Source organism: Condylura cristata, unplaced genomic scaffold, assembly GCF_000260355.1.
Source record: "Condylura cristata isolate star-nosed mole 26May11 unplaced genomic scaffold, ConCri1.0 scaffold00009, whole genome shotgun sequence".
NCBI lineage: Eukaryota > Metazoa > Chordata > Mammalia > Eulipotyphla > Talpidae > Condylura > Condylura cristata.
In genome coordinates, this window is record NW_004567110.1 from 33,536,823 (window position 1) to 33,553,603 (window position 16,781).

Here is a 16,781-nt window from a genome sequence, read left to right on the forward strand (position 1 = left end):
GGTCAGGAGAGGTCTGCCACGCCATGTGGTCACCTCCGGGGCAGGCGGGAATCGAACTCATGCGGAAGTGGTTTCAGCTTCATAGTGCAGTGCTTTAACCTGCTGCGCCACCAGGGAGGGCCACAAACTATCTTTTATTACTTTTAACTGTAGAAAACATCCTCAACATTTTAACTGGTAGGGAAAAAAAAAACAAGGAAAAACAATCACACTTGAAAATAAAAATTCCTAATAAATGTTAGTAATGTGACTTACTACAAAGCACAGTCTTAATGTTACAACTCACTTGATTCCACTAATACTGATTTTAAGACTCTCTTTGCCACCCAAGCTAAAAGTGACAAAACTGACATGCTTGTCAATTTACATTACTTATTGACAATACACAGCATATATTGAATATTAAATTCAAGTCCTCTGCTTGTCTAAAACCAAGTTATGCTCTTCAACATTAAAGACACATGGATATGAACAGACCTCACATGATCTTATTATATTCAATCTCATTTTTTGGCCATTTCCTTTTGAAACATAAAAAGAAAATACAAAATAGGCTTTTAAAGATTTTCAAATCTTACCTTGTGATTTTTCTAGAAGTAAGCTGTTTTTCAAAAATGGAAATAAGACATTTTGTATTAAGACTGATTTCTTTCGAGATCTTTAAAATCTCTAAAATTGTGAAAACGCTTAAGTTTTCCAAATGGGGCAATATAGATTTATTTTTTTTGGAGTTAGAAGTACTAAAATCTCCCAGGGGGGAAAAAAAAATTCCATCAGTCTCCCTTGTCTAGCTATAGCCATCACTCTACTTTCAGTATTCCCAAAGCCACCCAATAAAATGTGGCTATTGCACAAAAAGTGACTACTGCAATTCTAACCTTCAAAATGGCAATTCTGAAAGTCTTGTCTCTGCCCTAGCAAATGAGAAATGTATACAAATGAGATTTATACTTAAATCACTTAAATATTTTGGCTAGTTTAAAGCGTTAAGAGCAGATAATTAAAATAGAGATAGACGAGTGATCTTAATCCAAATGTTTTGTTAGGTCTGGCTGATGTTTCAAATTTTGAGCCAATGTTCAGGTACTGAAAGAATTTGGAGAAATGTCAGAACTCTACTAGCACTTAACTCTACCTGTCTACAAGGCTGATTCATGACTTCCTGAGAGAAGGCCTGAGCTACTCCCAGCCCCAACTCACCTGGGCCCAGTCAGTCTTTTACTAGGAGGTCTTGAGCATTCATCTGGCCTTCAGAGACCTGGATACTCTTCCACTTACAGGCATTCAGGGATGTGAGGCATTTGTGTATGAAACCCCTAATTTAAACAAATGTAAGAAACTAACACCCCCAAAATGGGAGTAAAATTTGGGTGATTTTACTTGTTTGGTTTTTTGCACCATTGTTCCCCTTCTAAAATTTTATATAAACAAGTTTCTGTGAAGAGTTTTCTTACTATAATTAGCACATTAGACAATTCAGTTTCAAACATGTAAAAATCACATATCAACAGACCTTTCATATGGAAGTTGAGGACTCCAATTAATATTTAAATAACTCAGTTTGGCTATTTTACCATCATCACAATTTATGGAGCTATCATTTTATAATTTCATAGTTGAAAAATAATCATGTCTTCTCAAGCCAAAACACACAAAAAATAACTTTATTATTCAAGTTGCTGGACAATATGGGCTCAGACTGCCTTTCTCGCCCTACATCTAGTTCCAGCTCTGAGGAACCAACCACTCAGTATTTCTGAACCTTGCCAAACACTTTCACCTTCTGGCCTTTGTTCCTGCTTTCTCTCCAGTCAGTTTCTTTCTCAACCAAGCAAAATCATGCTTCAAAATAAGCAAAAATGTCATGTCACTGTCAAAAATGGGCCAAATGAATCCCTCTTCCATCAGGTTTGCTATGTTCCACACTATACTGTAAGCCAGCAAGGAGGCAGAACAATCCCCATTCATTATCGTAATAGGATTCTGGCACTAACTACGCATTCAATAAACAGTTGTTTACTACAGGTAGCACCAATCTGCCTATACCTGAAACAGCATGGATACAACATATGTAGAGTCTTATGGAGAGATGTGACACAAAACCCATTCATCTGAATGTGTTAAAATAATGGTTTCTGGGCCCTCCCTGGTGGTGCAAAGGGTTAAAGCACAGCATTATGAAGCTATCCATAGCCACTGCAGCACAAGTTTGATTCTCAGGCAGGGACGTGACCCACATGGCTCAGCAGACCTCTATCTCACCCGCTGCTACTGTTAGTAGTATAGCTTGGACTTCATCAGTATGCCTGTCCTACTCCCCATTCTGTCTCCCCTACTGCCCCTACACCTCTGGCCTGTATCAGAGTTCTGTATGCATAAATAAATAAATCTTTTAAATAATAATAATAATAATAATAATAATAATGGTTTCCAATGACTAAATTATGACATCTTAAAAAGCAATTTACACCTGGGCCCTCCCTGGTGGCACAGCAGGCTAAAGTATAGCACTAAGATGCTAAAGCCACTTCAGCATGAGTTCGAATCCCAGCCCTGGAGGTGACCCACATGGCGTGGCAGACCTCTTCTGACCACCCGCTGCTCCCCTCAGCAGTGTACTACATTAGTACTCCTGTTCTGCTCCCACTCTGTCTCTGGTGAATCCTCTCATCGCCCCTGGCCCTCTGGCACCTGTATCCCAGTTCTGTATGCATAAATAAATAAATCTTTAAAAAAAAAAAAGTAATTACACCTACACAAGAGATCCAAAATCTATGCATACAAACAGAAAAAATGGGCAAAAATGCTTAAAAAGCTTGTTAATGTAAGAAAAATTATATAAGCCATATTTATAACTAAATAACAGTTTTGCTCTTACCCAAATGGTAAGATTTCAAATTTTTAAATATGAAATACAAAAGAACTCATTTCATTAAAGTCACATTTAAGTCTGACAACATGAATTATGCAACCTCTTTGGAGGCCTAACTTGGCAACATTTATCAAAATGTAAATTATAAATATTCTTTGACCTAGTAACTCCACACTTAGAAATTTATCTAACAGATTTACTCACTCATTTATGGAAAGGGAAAAGGAGAAGAGAAGCTAAGTTCAAAATTATACATTAGGGTGAAAATGAAATTAAGAAAACAATTCTATGTATAATTACATGAAAAAGATTAAAATACAAAAAAAAAAATTAAAGGAAGTGCAAGACTTAAAAACTGAAAACTAAATATATCATTAAGAAATTAAAGACCTAAAAATCTGGAGACAACCCAAATGCCCAAAAACAGATGACCATATCAGACAATTATAAACCAGAGACATCCTGCAGGAGAAGGATTGGAAGGAGGGAGGAACACGGGACTATGGTAATGATGTACAGGTGAAGTGGGGGACGGAATTCTATGGGGCTACCCCGAAGGCGGGGGCAAGAAGCAAATATTGTTTAAAAATGAAAAATATATATTTATGTAAAATATATATGAATTAATTTAATTAAAAATTTAAAAAGCTAAATAATTGGAAAAACATCTTGCTTTCAGATATTGTAAAATTTAGCTTATTAAGATGGCAATGCTCTCCAAAGTGATCTACTTATTCAAAGCAATTTCTATCAAAATCTCACTTGACTTTTCGTAAAAGTTGGCAAAAATTGATTTTTAGGGGTTAGGAAATTCAAGAGGTTCAAAAATACCCATTTAAGCATTGTTTGAAACCATACAGATGATCTGCAGCTAGCAATCTATCTTCATTGCCATGCAGGATATACAAGCCATTAAGACACATCATGTAACTAAATACTGTTTATGAGAAGAAGCTAGAACTCACATGCTAATCTATGGATACACATATTATTTATTCAATTACTTAACAAGTATTTACTGAATAGTAACAATGTAAGAACTATGTGTTAAGGGGAAAATTCAAGGTATGATGAGGACATTACCTCTTATGTGTTGAAGATACACCACAATTGTTGGGAGGATCAACAAGAAACAGTCATGGTAGCAACCTCTAGGGAGAGGACTCATTATCTTGCCACTGCTTGCTTTTTTTGTACTGCTGAGTGCTTTAAAGTCCATAGCTAATTTTTCACTAAAAGTCACTAACACAAAATGAAATCATAAAATCATATGTGCAAGTCTCAGTAGAAGAAAACTACCATAGTATCAGCTTTTAGGGAAAGATGGATGCCTCATTTGAAATGTAAGTATTTTACATTTAACACTTAAGTGTGAACTACATTTATAAAGATAATGAAATATTATCGCACCTATATATTTTTATATTTTCTAAATGCCTGTTAGATTAGATCAAATGAAGATCAAATTTATTCAGATTCAAATTCACATAAGAGCTTTATAGGATGGACCTTAATGGCCCTATAAAAGTGTCTTGTGAAGACTGGACAATATTACTTTTCAAAGAAGGCCTTTGAAAATGCTATTTTACATTCCCAGAGCAACTATAGTCCCTGCAAATAGTAAAACTTCAATAACTACTTGATGCACTTTGTGCAGCTGCTAGAAGGCACACATCTGCACTCTGCATGCATCTGTGGTTCAGTGGACATGGTTCTTAGCTAGAGGCATCTGGAAATGCAAGGGGAAGCTAAATGGGACTCTCTATTTGATGATCCAGTGCAGAGGACAGTCCTATAGCACAAAGAATCATCTCACCGCCAGATGTCAAGAGTGGCCCCCATGCTTTTAAAGATCTGAGGTGCCCAAGTACCCACACCAAGGTCCATCACAGGTCAGGTTAAGTTCATAATTTGTGCCTGTGTAGTGCTTGAGCACCTCTCTGGTGCTTCAGCTGAAAGGAGGACAATGCACAGAGGCCACTGATCTTCTAAGCTTCAGCAGAACACAGATTTCGTTGCCACAGCAACTTGACAGTGAGGCTAAGCAAATAAAAGAGAAAGTTAGCTGGATTCCAAGCTCCAGTGGCTGAGCTGAATTATGTAGTTGTTGCCAGTAGCACGAAAGAAATTACATTTTTGAGTAATGATACACCTTACAGCAATGAACATGAGTTCTTGAGAAAGTACTTGCTCTGTATTTCCCATTTTTATCACAGTTCTTATCTGTCTGCATTTATATGTAAACCTGTTAGATGCTTCACCAACACTACACAATAACAGGAAATGAAATCAAAGAGAAATTATTAGGCAATTTGCAATTTTCAGCTTGGATTTTCATTCCTCTTTGCATTTGCCTTTGGTCATCTCTTACTGATCCCTATCACATTAGCCAAAACTAATAACTATCTTGTTTGAACCAAAAAATAGAACTCTTATTCTTGAAAAGAGTTTATTTTGATTTGGGAATCCGCTTGTTCGGATGAAAAAATATTAGAAATAAACATAGTATTATATTAGTATAAAATTAATTCATTTATGTTTAGCAAGTATTACTAACCATCTACTATGCCCCAGACACTGTTATAGGCAATGGCAATAGAACAGTGAGCAAAAAAGATATAAATTGTACCCTTACAGATGATTTTTGGAGAAAGGGAAAAATAAAGTGAAATGGGGGAAATAAATAATGCACAGAACAGGGGTAAAGAGTTGCTGTTTTGAAGAGAACAGGCAGTGAAAGTCTCAAAGAGATGAGTTGAACAAAGACCTAAGGGAGGTGAAGGAATGGGTCCTATTGTTCATTTGGGCAGAGGAAAGAGTAAGACAAAGATCCTGAGGGAGAAGGTGCCTGGCCAACTGAGGAAGAGTCAAGGCACTAATTTCGCTGCAGAAGGAAGGAGGTTGGGAGGGCAGGAGAGGTCAGTGAGGTAAAGCTGAGTTAACTTGCACTATGTTAACTTACACTTTTACTCTGAGCGCAGGGAGAAAACACCTGTAAAGTTTTGCACAGAGAACTGACAACATATGCCCTAAGTGTTTAAAGGTTAGTTTTAGCTATGATGAGAATGGTTAAGTACAGACAACATTTTCAAACAGACAGATAGGTATGTTGCTTTTGTATCACACCAAAAAGAGATGATGATGGCTTAGATGAGGATGCCACCAACAACGGGCAGAAGTTGAGAAGGGGTCGAAGCTAGCAAATAAAATGACCCATCTAGTGGGAATATGCCAAAAATGAAGAGGCAAGATTTATCACTATATCTGCTATTGCCTGATCCAATTCTTTCTGCTTGCCTCAAAGTCCAACCTTACCATAGCTAAAAACAAATGAAGAGGCCTACCATTATACTGAAAAGATCAAGGCTATGCAGCTGAGAGCTTTTCCAACTCCTGACTACAGCTCCATACCTGTTACTTTTTCTATCGCTTTTGTATTTTAGAAAAAGCAAGTCTTAACTGAGAGCTACAGTATAGTGGAGACCAGCTAGAGAAAAGGCATCCAGCTAGTGGGAAATAATCAGGGCAGCAGAAATGAAAATGAGATAACGCTTTCCACACAAACTGAACATGCAGATTAGCTAAACTCAGAAGCAAACCAGCTGTAGTTAAGAGGGGGCAAAATGAAGATGACGAAGTTATCACTTAAGTGGCCTCACGTAGAATGATGCTATAATGATGCTATAAACTGAAATTACTGGGTTACAGAAGACCCATGTTGGAGCACCAAAGATAAAACATTGTGTACTGGAAAAGCTTTACCTGGAATACTTGTGGGAAAATCAGGTAGAAATGTATATTCTGCACTTGAAAAATACAATTTTGAAGCATAGAGGATAAATGTGTAAATAGCAACATCACAGTGGTGAAACCTATAGTTCCAGCTTTTATGCTATGACACCGCCGTGTGGGAGTTTCCCCAGGCTGGAAGGAATCAAAGTACAGTCGTCCCCTTACTCTGAGCTAACTATATTTACCCAGGCATTTCTGATCTCAACGTGAATCATCACCTTAGGAAGAGAAAAAACATAGGACAGCTGAGATTGTTGATCATTATCTACTTTGAATTTTCCTGAAAAACTAAGGGAGTGGGTGTCTTCTAAGATGGGCTGTAGGCGACCCTGGCTAACTTTAGAATTCCCCTCCTCTTTTAGATGTGTTTTAAAATGGAATGTGAAGAATAATCTGAGACTTAGATTTATCCTCCTCCTCCTCATCAACATCATTATTCTTACTACATACAAAGTTAGCTGCACCACTTGGTCACACCAAACTGTAAGAAGTGGCCTCTGTCTTATTCTTCAAACTGGAGAAAAGATACTATTTATATTGTATTCATTCCAAGCTCATCAAAACATATACCATATAGGGCCCTTTCTGGTTGTGCAAAAGGTTAAAACGCAGCACTCACTATAAGCTAGTTGCAGCCACTTTAGCTCAAGTTCGATCCCCAACCAGGGAGGTGACCCACGTGCCGCAGCAGACCTCTCCTGCTCTATCACCTCCCCTCAGCAATGTACTTCGTACATCTACCTTCAGCAAAGTACTTCGTCGATCTGCCTGTTCTGCTCCCCACTCTGTTGCTGGTGACTCCTCTCACCGCCCCTGTACCTCTGGCCTGTACCTCAGTTCTGTATGCATAAATATTTTTTTAGAAGATTTATTTATGTACACATACAGAACTGGGGTACAGGCAAGAGATGCGGTGGGTGAGAGGATTCACCAGAGACAGAGCAGGGAGCAGAACAGGCAGATCGACGAAGTACACTGCTGAGGGGAGCAGCGGGCGGGTCAGGAGAGGTCTGCCACGCCATGTGGATCACCTCCGGGGCAGGCGGGGATTGAACTCATACAGAAGTGGCTTTAACTTCTTAGTGCTGTGCTTTAACCCGCTGCGCCACCAGGGAGGGCCCAATAAATAAATTTTTTAAAAGTTATCAACATTAAAAAAAAAAAAAACCTGCATCATATTACACATCACCACATTCAATTTTATGCTTCCCAAAAGCAGGAACCAGTTCTTTTTCTCATCCTCACATCTCTAGTATAGTGACGTGCACATAGTAAATGCTCAGTCTGATATACAGAACAAGCCACCATGCCCTGACCCCAGCAACCTGCCTAGACTTATCTCCAAGAACCTTCTCTCTCCTCCATACTTCACACATTCCATAATATCAAACCACCTGGATTTATAAAAACAAGTCGTGCTCCTTCATTGTTTAATACACACTATTCCTTAGGTCTCAATTATTTCTAGAGTCATACAAATTCCAACTAATTTAAAAGTTGGCTCCAAAATCAAGTGGCTCCTGAAGCTTCCTCCTACAGGACGCCTTCCCTGCCTTCTTTAGGCACACACATTTTTTTCAAACGCATAGCATACATCTGCATTCTTTAAAAAGATTTATTTATTTATTTATGGGTACAGAACTGGGGTGCAGGCCAGAGATGCAGGGGTGGTGAGAGGATTGACCAGAGACAGAGTGGGGAGCAGAACAGACAGATCGACTGAACACTGCTGAGGGAAGTAGCAGGCTGGTTAGGAGAGGTCTGCTGCGCCATGGGATCACCTCTGGGGCCAGGGATCGAACTCGCACTGAAGTGGCTGCAGCTAGCTTGCAGTGCTTGCAATGGTGCATCATAACCCGCTGTGCCACCAGGAAGGGCCCATATCTGCATTTTCAAAGTCTATAGATGTTTGTCTTGTGGTAGTGCACTAGACTCTCATTTTTCAGACATTTTTTGAATACGAAGACTCTACAAACCAATGGCATTTTACCCCTCACTTTCACAAAATAACATTAAATTTAGTACATGAGTCTTGTAGTAATACTAGTCCGATTTCTTTTCCCTAAACTTATTTGAAAGTTGCTTGAAAGACAGTCATAAGTCTGTTGGTTTAGTGATAAGCATTAAACACTGACTACTGATTCATTGAGACACTTAATCATGGAGAACCAAAGAATGCCCAGCACTCAGTAGGCACTCACTTAGCATTTTCTGATAAAGGGAATGAGTGAGTGATTTCCTTGGAGTAGTCTGCAACCTGAGAACAGGGTCCCTAGTTTTACATTCTTTGCATTTTCAGGATCAGGCCTAGAATCTGATTGATTACATTTTTAAGGCCTAACTAGCTAAGAGCGCAATTTAATGCAGTTTTTCATAAATAGGATGAATGACAAATAAAACATTCCTCTTGGTCTTAGTAACAAAAAGTATTCAAAAGAGGGGCTTTAATGATAACAATACACATTTGCCAGCAAAAACATGATGTTCCCTATAATAACCTCCCACTTCACAGATGTGAAGACTTCTCTTCTCCCAGGAATTCAAACCCTAGCCTACTTGTGCCAGAAAGGACACAAACCAGAGGATAGGGGCCTCTCTTTCTGCCAAACTCCATCCTCAAAACTTCCATGTTTAAGCCAAGTAATTTCAAAATAGTCAGATTGCAATTAATTTTTAAACAAGCTCATTTTCTCCCTCTCAAACTGTATTGTCTAATAGTGTCAGAGCAGGCTACTGTTGGAGTGACCTTATTACTACAAGTTCTAATGATCTGTGTTGAAAAAAATTTCTGAAGTTTCTCCCTCACAGAGCCCTTGTAGGACTCTAATGAGGTTCTTTGAGAAGGGATTAGAAAATACAAGCTTCTTCTAAAATGACCCATGACCTAAGGCCCTCCCAGGTGGCACCACAGGGTTAAAGCACAGCACTATGAAGCTGTTTGCAGGCACTGCAGCAGGAGCTCCATCCTTGGCCACAGAGCTAACCACATGGCACAGCAGACTTGTCCTGACCAGCCTGCTGCTTCCTTCAGCAGTGTTATTCAGTCAATCTGCCTATTCTGCTCCATGCTCTGTCTCTGGTGAGTCCTCTTGCCACACCCAAACACACACACTTGTGGCTTGTACCCCAATTTTTGTGTGGATAAATAAATCTTTGAAACTAAAATAAAGCGACCTATTACCTAAATATTTATAAGAGCAAGTATCAACTAAACCACTGCTGTCCATTTTACTGAAAAGGGGTCTTTTTTTTTTTTTTACAGGTTACTTTTTCTGACTTGTGCTTTTGGTTTGGTTTAAGATTTTTAAATTTAACTGGAGAATGGTTATCTTGGATATATATATATTTTTTTCTTTTTTCCCCCTTTCCAGCTATCTCCATTGCGTATTTTATTTCAACTATGAGTCCAGCAAGCAGATATTGACAAAACAAAGTAAAAAAAAAAAAAAAGTATGGAAGGACAGCGGAGAAGCCAGCCTGAGAAACTTTACCACTAAGAAGGGGAAACGAACAACTGGGCTTAACTTACCCCTTTTCATGTAAATGTTTATATAAATGTTTAACTGCACAGGAGGGCAAAGAATGAACTTTCTGCACACACACACACGTCTGTGCTAAGGCCATAGCTCCCTTGGTCCCTCCCACTCCTCAAAAGCCCCGCAGGAGCTCTCCCTACCATTTTACCGATTTTACTCGCAACTTTCAAACTTCCAGATACGCAAAACCTTGAGAACCACCTGCTCTCCCTATTACCCTACTCCACACCCACAGGCAGCATAAGATGTTTTGCCTACTTAACCTCACCCTGGGGTCCTACGGGCTATTTCCCGACTTTCGGAACCCCAATCCTCTCTCCTACCTGGTTTGGGAGGAGAGGGGGTGCGGGGAGGAGGGGCCGCGTCCTTCTCGTCACTCTACAAGGGACCCTTCTCCCGCCCGGGCATCACGGCGTGCTCCTCCCGGCTCTTAGCTCAAAGCTCCCCGGCTACCGCCGGGCAGGCACTCACAGCAAGGGGTGAGCGGGCCCTGAGTAGACCCGTGCCCGGCCTTAGTGCCGCCTTACCCGCCGAGGACCGTGACCCCAAGCAAAGAAAGCTCGGCCTTGAAGCGCCATATTGGGCCTCCGGAATTTAGTCTGCGAACTCTCAGTCGCAGGGGGTAGGCCATAAATAACAAAGTTCCTGGAGACAGGGCGGGGAGCGAGGGCGGGCCGGGGCGGGGGAAAAGAGTGGGGGGAAGGGGGAATCTTGTGGAGAGCTTAGGAAATAAGGCGGGGGGGGCGGGGGAGAATGGCCGGAGTGGGAGGAACCTGGAAGCCGCCAAGCCCCGTGACCCTGGACTTCCGATGAGTCTCTGGGCTCTGCCTCGTCCCCTCCCGCATGTGTCTTTTACTACCTTTCCCTTGGTCCCCAGGTGTTTTCTAGGCGGAGAATGGTGGTCCGTGCCCCAGTGCGAATGAAGAGCCACTACTCCTGAAAAAAAGATTTGAAGTTTGTAGATTGTAGAAACTTGCGACAGATCCATACTGCCCACCGAATTTTTAAACTTTTAAAAAAGTAATTTACGTTCATTCCTTAAGTATATGTTTAAATTAGTGATTGGTATGGCGCTGAATTGTGTATCTTCAAAATAACATATCTTACATAAAAATTGGACCCTTATTTTCCCTAAAGCTGAAAATCGCATAAATGTTGCAGTTTGGGGGGCGGCTTTCACTTTTTGAAGGAGACAGCGCCCCCTGTTGCCTATAGTCAGTGCGGCTCTGAACTTCGTGCTCTTGCTGTTGTTCAAAGGAATAAATAAAGCAAAGCCAGGCCCTTGGTTTATCCTTCTCTACATTAGTGAAATGTACCAACTGACACACTGCATAAATCGGTTCCTTTTTCTTTCCTCCTTGTAAAATGTAAATATTGATACCTAATTCTGGATTAACGTGGTTTTGAAAGGATGCATGTCTTTGAAATCCCAAGTTCAGGCAAATGATAAGGTGACCTAAGAGAGGGAGGAGGAGTGGGTGGAGAAAGACGGGAGAAGTGCCCCTGGACATACAGGACTTGGCCTGGCACACACAGGTACAACGTACTACTCTTCTGTGTGACAAACTATCTTACAAAATAGCTTCCTTAGACAACGTTATATAGAGAGCATGATCAGTCAGGTGAGGCAAAGCAAGTAAACTCCATAATTTTGTCTAAGGATGGACAAAAACAAGTTTGTTAGCTACAAATGCTTACCAACCTGTCTTTTGGATAAAATAAGTGAGTTTCTTACAAAGTACAACTTTACTCATTCTAGTTTCCCTTATTATATATGTTACAGCGATTCTCCTTCATAGACTTCGCCATACTTTCTGATACCATCTAGAGTGAATTTACACTTCCTTGGGCCTCCCCTAAACTATCCCAAGTCCACTTCTGTAAGAAGTTCTTAGTATCCCTTTACCAAAACCTGCCATGACTCCCATGGTCTTCCCTTACTGCAACTTTGATAACCATGAACAGTAAATTTCTGCTATTTATGAGCCACCAGATTATGGAGGGAACATTTATTTACATTAGAAAACTTGTAATAACAAGTTTTCTATCGGTCCCTTGAAATGTATTCAACTCTTTATTTTAAAAGTTAAATCTTTCTTTTTCTAGCTTTAGGAGCTGGTCATAGCTTTCTCAAGGACCAGGGGCCCATATCTTTGAAATATCATCATCAAAGAAGCACCCCTTCTGATTTCTACTGGAGAATCAGAATCTAACTTGGTGGGCCACTAATTGGCAGAACTGCCTCCTGTAACAGAGATATGAGAAGTATTTTTCCTTTGCATAAAATCGATTACCTAACACAGATGGTCACCCCAATCACTGAGGGAATTTAGGATAGAGTATGTGTGACAAGCAGTGCTGTCAAGTTCTCTTACCAGAGCACTACTGTTTGTTTGTTGTTTTTTTTTTTTTTTCAAGATTTACTTAGTTACCCATACACGAACTGGGGTGGAGGCCAGAGGTGGGGGTGTGAGAGGATTCACTAGACGATGTGGAGAGCAGAACAGACAGATCTACTGAAATTCACTGCTAAGAGGAGCAGCAGGCAAATCAAGAAAGATCTGCCATGCCATGTGGGTTAGCTCCATGGCCAGGGATCAAATTCTTGCTGCTGTGGCTGGCAATAGCTTGACAGTGCTCTTTAACCCCAGTGCCCCCAGAGAGGCCCTAGTTACTGTTCATCTTGAGAACATGTATGGAATGGGTTATATCTGTTTGGCTAAATAAAATGGCTATATTTCTGCCCTCACAATCTCTTTAGCAGATACTTGTGATTCTGGTTTATGTTTATTCAATTACAAAATTATTTTTCTTCAGTCTTTGTGGAGAGTTTTTCTGCAGTTGCAGGAGATCCTGTTTTTCAATCGTTTCCCCAATGATCTGCAAACTTCAGCAGGTCAGCATCCAGCCCTAAAATCACATTAGTTCTTCATACCTAACTGCCAATAATAATCAAGTCGTTTAGAAATGGCAAGTGTTACTTAGCATTGTCTTGGAGAGCACACCAAGTGACTGGAAATTCTTTAATTGGCTTGTCTTGCTACTGAAGACTAGTAGGACTTCCCTTGAAAGAGAATCACTTCTACTTTTGGAGGTAGGTATAGATGTGTGACCAGTAACATCCTTAAAATACTAGTTTGAATCTGAGAAAAGGGAGCAAAAATTGGATGTTTCCTGGGTCTTTCCTCCCTTTCTCCCTTCCTAGTTTTCAAAGCAGCCTTCATTCCTGGCCTTCAGGGGAAAGTGCTTGCCAAGGGTAGTGTTGGACTGGGTGCCGGTTGCAGCTAACGAACGGGACCCAGAGAAAGCTGCATTGAGAAGCAACTTGTTCTATTCTTGTCTTCTCTGCTCCATACTGACTTTGTACTACTGGGCAAATAAACTTATCAGCTTTTTATTTCTCATGCATAAAATCAGGAGTTGGTGTGTATTATTTCTAAAATCACTTGTAGTTCCAACAATCTGTGATGTTACAAATAAATTAGATTTGGCAGAATTAGTATAGGCCACATGGTGTGGTATTAAGAAGGTCATTGTGAAATGCTGTTAAGATAAAATAATAGCTAGATATGTCTCTCTGTAAAATATCAGCTCTTACGTATTTCTGCTGTTTGAGTACCTCATCTAATTTACACATTTTAGATGATTGTTGAGACTTGGATTTTCAAAGTAGGATCATTAATTAGCTTTTTGAATGAATTCTGGAAGGGAGAATAACCCATGACCCCATTACATAGGCTTATTTGTTCTCATTCTATAAAGTTGTCTTATACTTTGCACTTTGGTGTTCTTTATCTGTCAATTAAAAAAAATAAGTTATAGTCCAACAGTTCATTTGATTCCATTAATCCACTGATGCCTCAATTAATTCTAATGCACAGGCTAACCATACACACACATATACTGCTATATTTCCATGTAAAGACAAAACAATAAAGACACATAAGAAGTTATTTTTTCAGTCAATGGATGATGTTTTTAGTTATCAATAAGTGCACTTAACAAACACGCTTATATGCCAGATAGAGCACAAAGGATATGGCAATAACCAGTAGATGTTACTGTCATAGAATTTAAGTGCTAGTGGGTAAAGAAGACAATAAACAAATGCAGGAGTTAACAGCTATAAGGGGGTTACCATCTGTCTTTTCCTATTTTCTTGTACAAAGATACATACTCACATTTCATATACATTGTATCCAGTGACCTTATTAAATTCACTTATTATTTCAAAGTTTGCCAAAAGATTCTTTCAGTTTTGATGTACACCGGTGCATTATTCATGAATTACAGTGGCACTCTTCATTTCTGTTTTATGCCTTCCTTTTCTTTTTCGCCTTTATTAAGGCGACTAATGCATCTAATACACTGAAATGCAAATAGTAAAGCAACTAAGTTCTTTCATTCTTGGTGTCAAGAGGGAAACGGTCAATAATTGGTCAATAAAGAAAACTATGGTTTTTTTTGTTTGTTTGTTTTGTTTTGTTTTTAACAGATGTCCTTTACAGATCAAGGATGTTCCTTAATTTTCCAAGAGGCTTTTCTTCCCACCATGATGGCATGTTGTATTTTATCAAATAAATTTCCGGCAAGTACCAAGATGATTATATGATTTTTTCCCCTTTTTTCTAATATTCTGGTAAATTCCATTAAGCCCCCCACTTACATTCAGCCTTTCACTTCTATAATAAACTCATCAGCCTTGCACTTCATAATAAACCTCACTTACTTATGATTATCCTTTCTATATACCACCTGATTCAATTTGCTAATTTTCTATTTTAGATTTTTATATCTATGTTCATAAAAGTCTGTTAAATCAGTCTTTTAAAATGACATTTCCCCCTTCTCATAGCAGAATGCTTTGAAAACCAGAAATTGTATCATCAGAAGATTGCTCTTAAGTATTTACTTTGTAGTATGGAGAATGGATTAGTGTAAAAGGTGGATGGTAGATTGGGAGACTCCTGAAGTATTAAGAAGAGCCTGGATTAGTTTGGAACATGTGAAAATAGAAAGGAATAGACTTCTTATTATTAAGCTGGTGGTTAAATGACAGTGTAGCTTTGTGAAATTGAGAAGCTAGAACTTGAAGCTTAGAAAAGAGTAAAAATGGTAAGCTTACTTGGAATGAAATCCTATCCAAAGAAGGGCCCTCCCTAGTGATGCAAGGGTTAAAATCTAAGCACTATACCAGCCTTTGGGGCAAGAGTTTATCCCAGGCCTGGGAGCTAACACACTTGGCCAAGCCGAGCAGACCTCTCCGGTTTAGCCCGCTGCTCCCCCCTCAGCAATGTGTCTCAGATCTGTCTTTTCTGCTCCACACTGTCTCTGGTGAATCCTCTCACACTCACACACAGACACACACACACACACACACACCCCTGGCCTAGACCCCAGTTCTTGTATACGTAAGTATATATAAATAAATCTTAAAAAACACAAAAATTATATATATATGTATATATATACATATAAGTGCATATATATCCAAAGGAATGGCTGTAGTTTAAGAAATCGAAAATGCATGAAATTACATAAAAGTAACTTTTTGTCCTTAACTTGCAAGTTTTCTTACCTCGCTTTGACGCTAATTTAAACAATTTCTTCCATTCATAATCAGAAAAAAGAAGATAATCTTGTATTCTTTAAACCCTTCGAAAGGCTACATACTTTAATAGCCTTTTATCAACACAGCACATTTCAAGGCTGAGTGCGCTGTTCCTTTTATAACCACCAAGTGGCGACTGAGAGCCCATCTCGCACTCCAGCCCATCCCCCGTTTCCTAGGGCGCCGCGCATCCCGGGAGCGCGCACGATTGCAGGCCCGCGCACATTCAAGCCTGTGACCGCGCACGTCCACCAACTTCACAGACGCAGCCGCAGCCGCAGCCGCAGGTCTCCTTGAACGGATGGTCCGGACCCATGTGGAAGCTAGTCCCCACCGCGGGCCTGGCCCCAGGTAAAGCCGGGCGAGAGATAGCTGGAGACCATATATTCGGGAGCAACTGCCGAAGTCAGAGGGTCTGCGGGGCACTGCTTCCGGTCCGGTCTCGTCCCTCTCCCCCACCTTCCGGCGCCGCCTTGCTCCCGCCCCGCAGGGCTGTGGAACCCGGGTGGGAAGCCGAGAATCTAGTGCATGGGCACCGTGTGGTCTTCCGGCGCGTGCGCGCGACCCTCCTGGCGCGGGTGGCGGCGGCGTTGGGGCGTTGGGTGGGCCCGCGGGTGTCTGGCCGCTTCGGACCCCGCGCGGGCGAGACCGCGCTGGAGCGGGCGTGGCTGCCTGAATGGTAGAGCAGTGGTGCAGCCCTACTTTGATACCCTGTGTCTTCAACTTTTCTAGAAACTTAGTAAAGTCATCACGGGCTGGACCACTGGGCGGGAGCTTAGTATAAATTTAGCATAAGCCATCGCCGGCGGCAACTGATGACGCTCTTGAGCACGCTGCTTATTTGTGTGAAGAGCCAGAGATGACTTGGGTCAGTGGGAACCACGGGAAATTATTTCCCTGCGTTTATCCATTTTTTCCTTCCGAGACTAGCATTTTTGTTTTGTTTTCTGCATTTCCAGCAGTGGGACGT

General features: G+C 40.5%; 2 protein-coding genes across 4 annotated transcripts in view; one reads left to right on the forward strand and one right to left on the reverse strand.

The window, feature by feature from the left end:
• DECR1 (2,4-dienoyl CoA reductase 1, mitochondrial) overlaps positions 1-16,008 on the reverse strand; it is a 36,731-nt gene extending 20,723 nt beyond the window's left edge. The window contains exon 1 of one of the 3 annotated variants that reach the window (XM_012723040.1): positions 15,779-16,008. Coding sequence is in view for 1 of the 3 variants with exons in the window: in XM_004679744.2 (XP_004679801.2) it covers positions 10,728-10,778 (51 nt within the window). In the remaining 2 variants the exon portion in view is untranslated. Of the gene's footprint in view, positions 1-1,200; positions 1,340-10,727; positions 10,874-15,778 lie in introns of those variants that run through there. The other 2 variants (XM_004679744.2, XM_012723039.1) reach the window with 2 other exon arrangements.
• Positions 16,009-16,056: 48 nt separating this feature from the next.
• Positions 16,057-16,781, forward strand: part of NBN (nibrin) — a 31,350-nt gene continuing 30,625 nt past the window's right edge. The window contains exon 1 of the mRNA XM_012723038.1: positions 16,057-16,162. Coding sequence (XP_012578492.1) covers positions 16,126-16,162 — 37 coding nt within the window. The 5' untranslated portion in view covers positions 16,057-16,125. The remainder of the gene's footprint in view (positions 16,163-16,781) is intronic.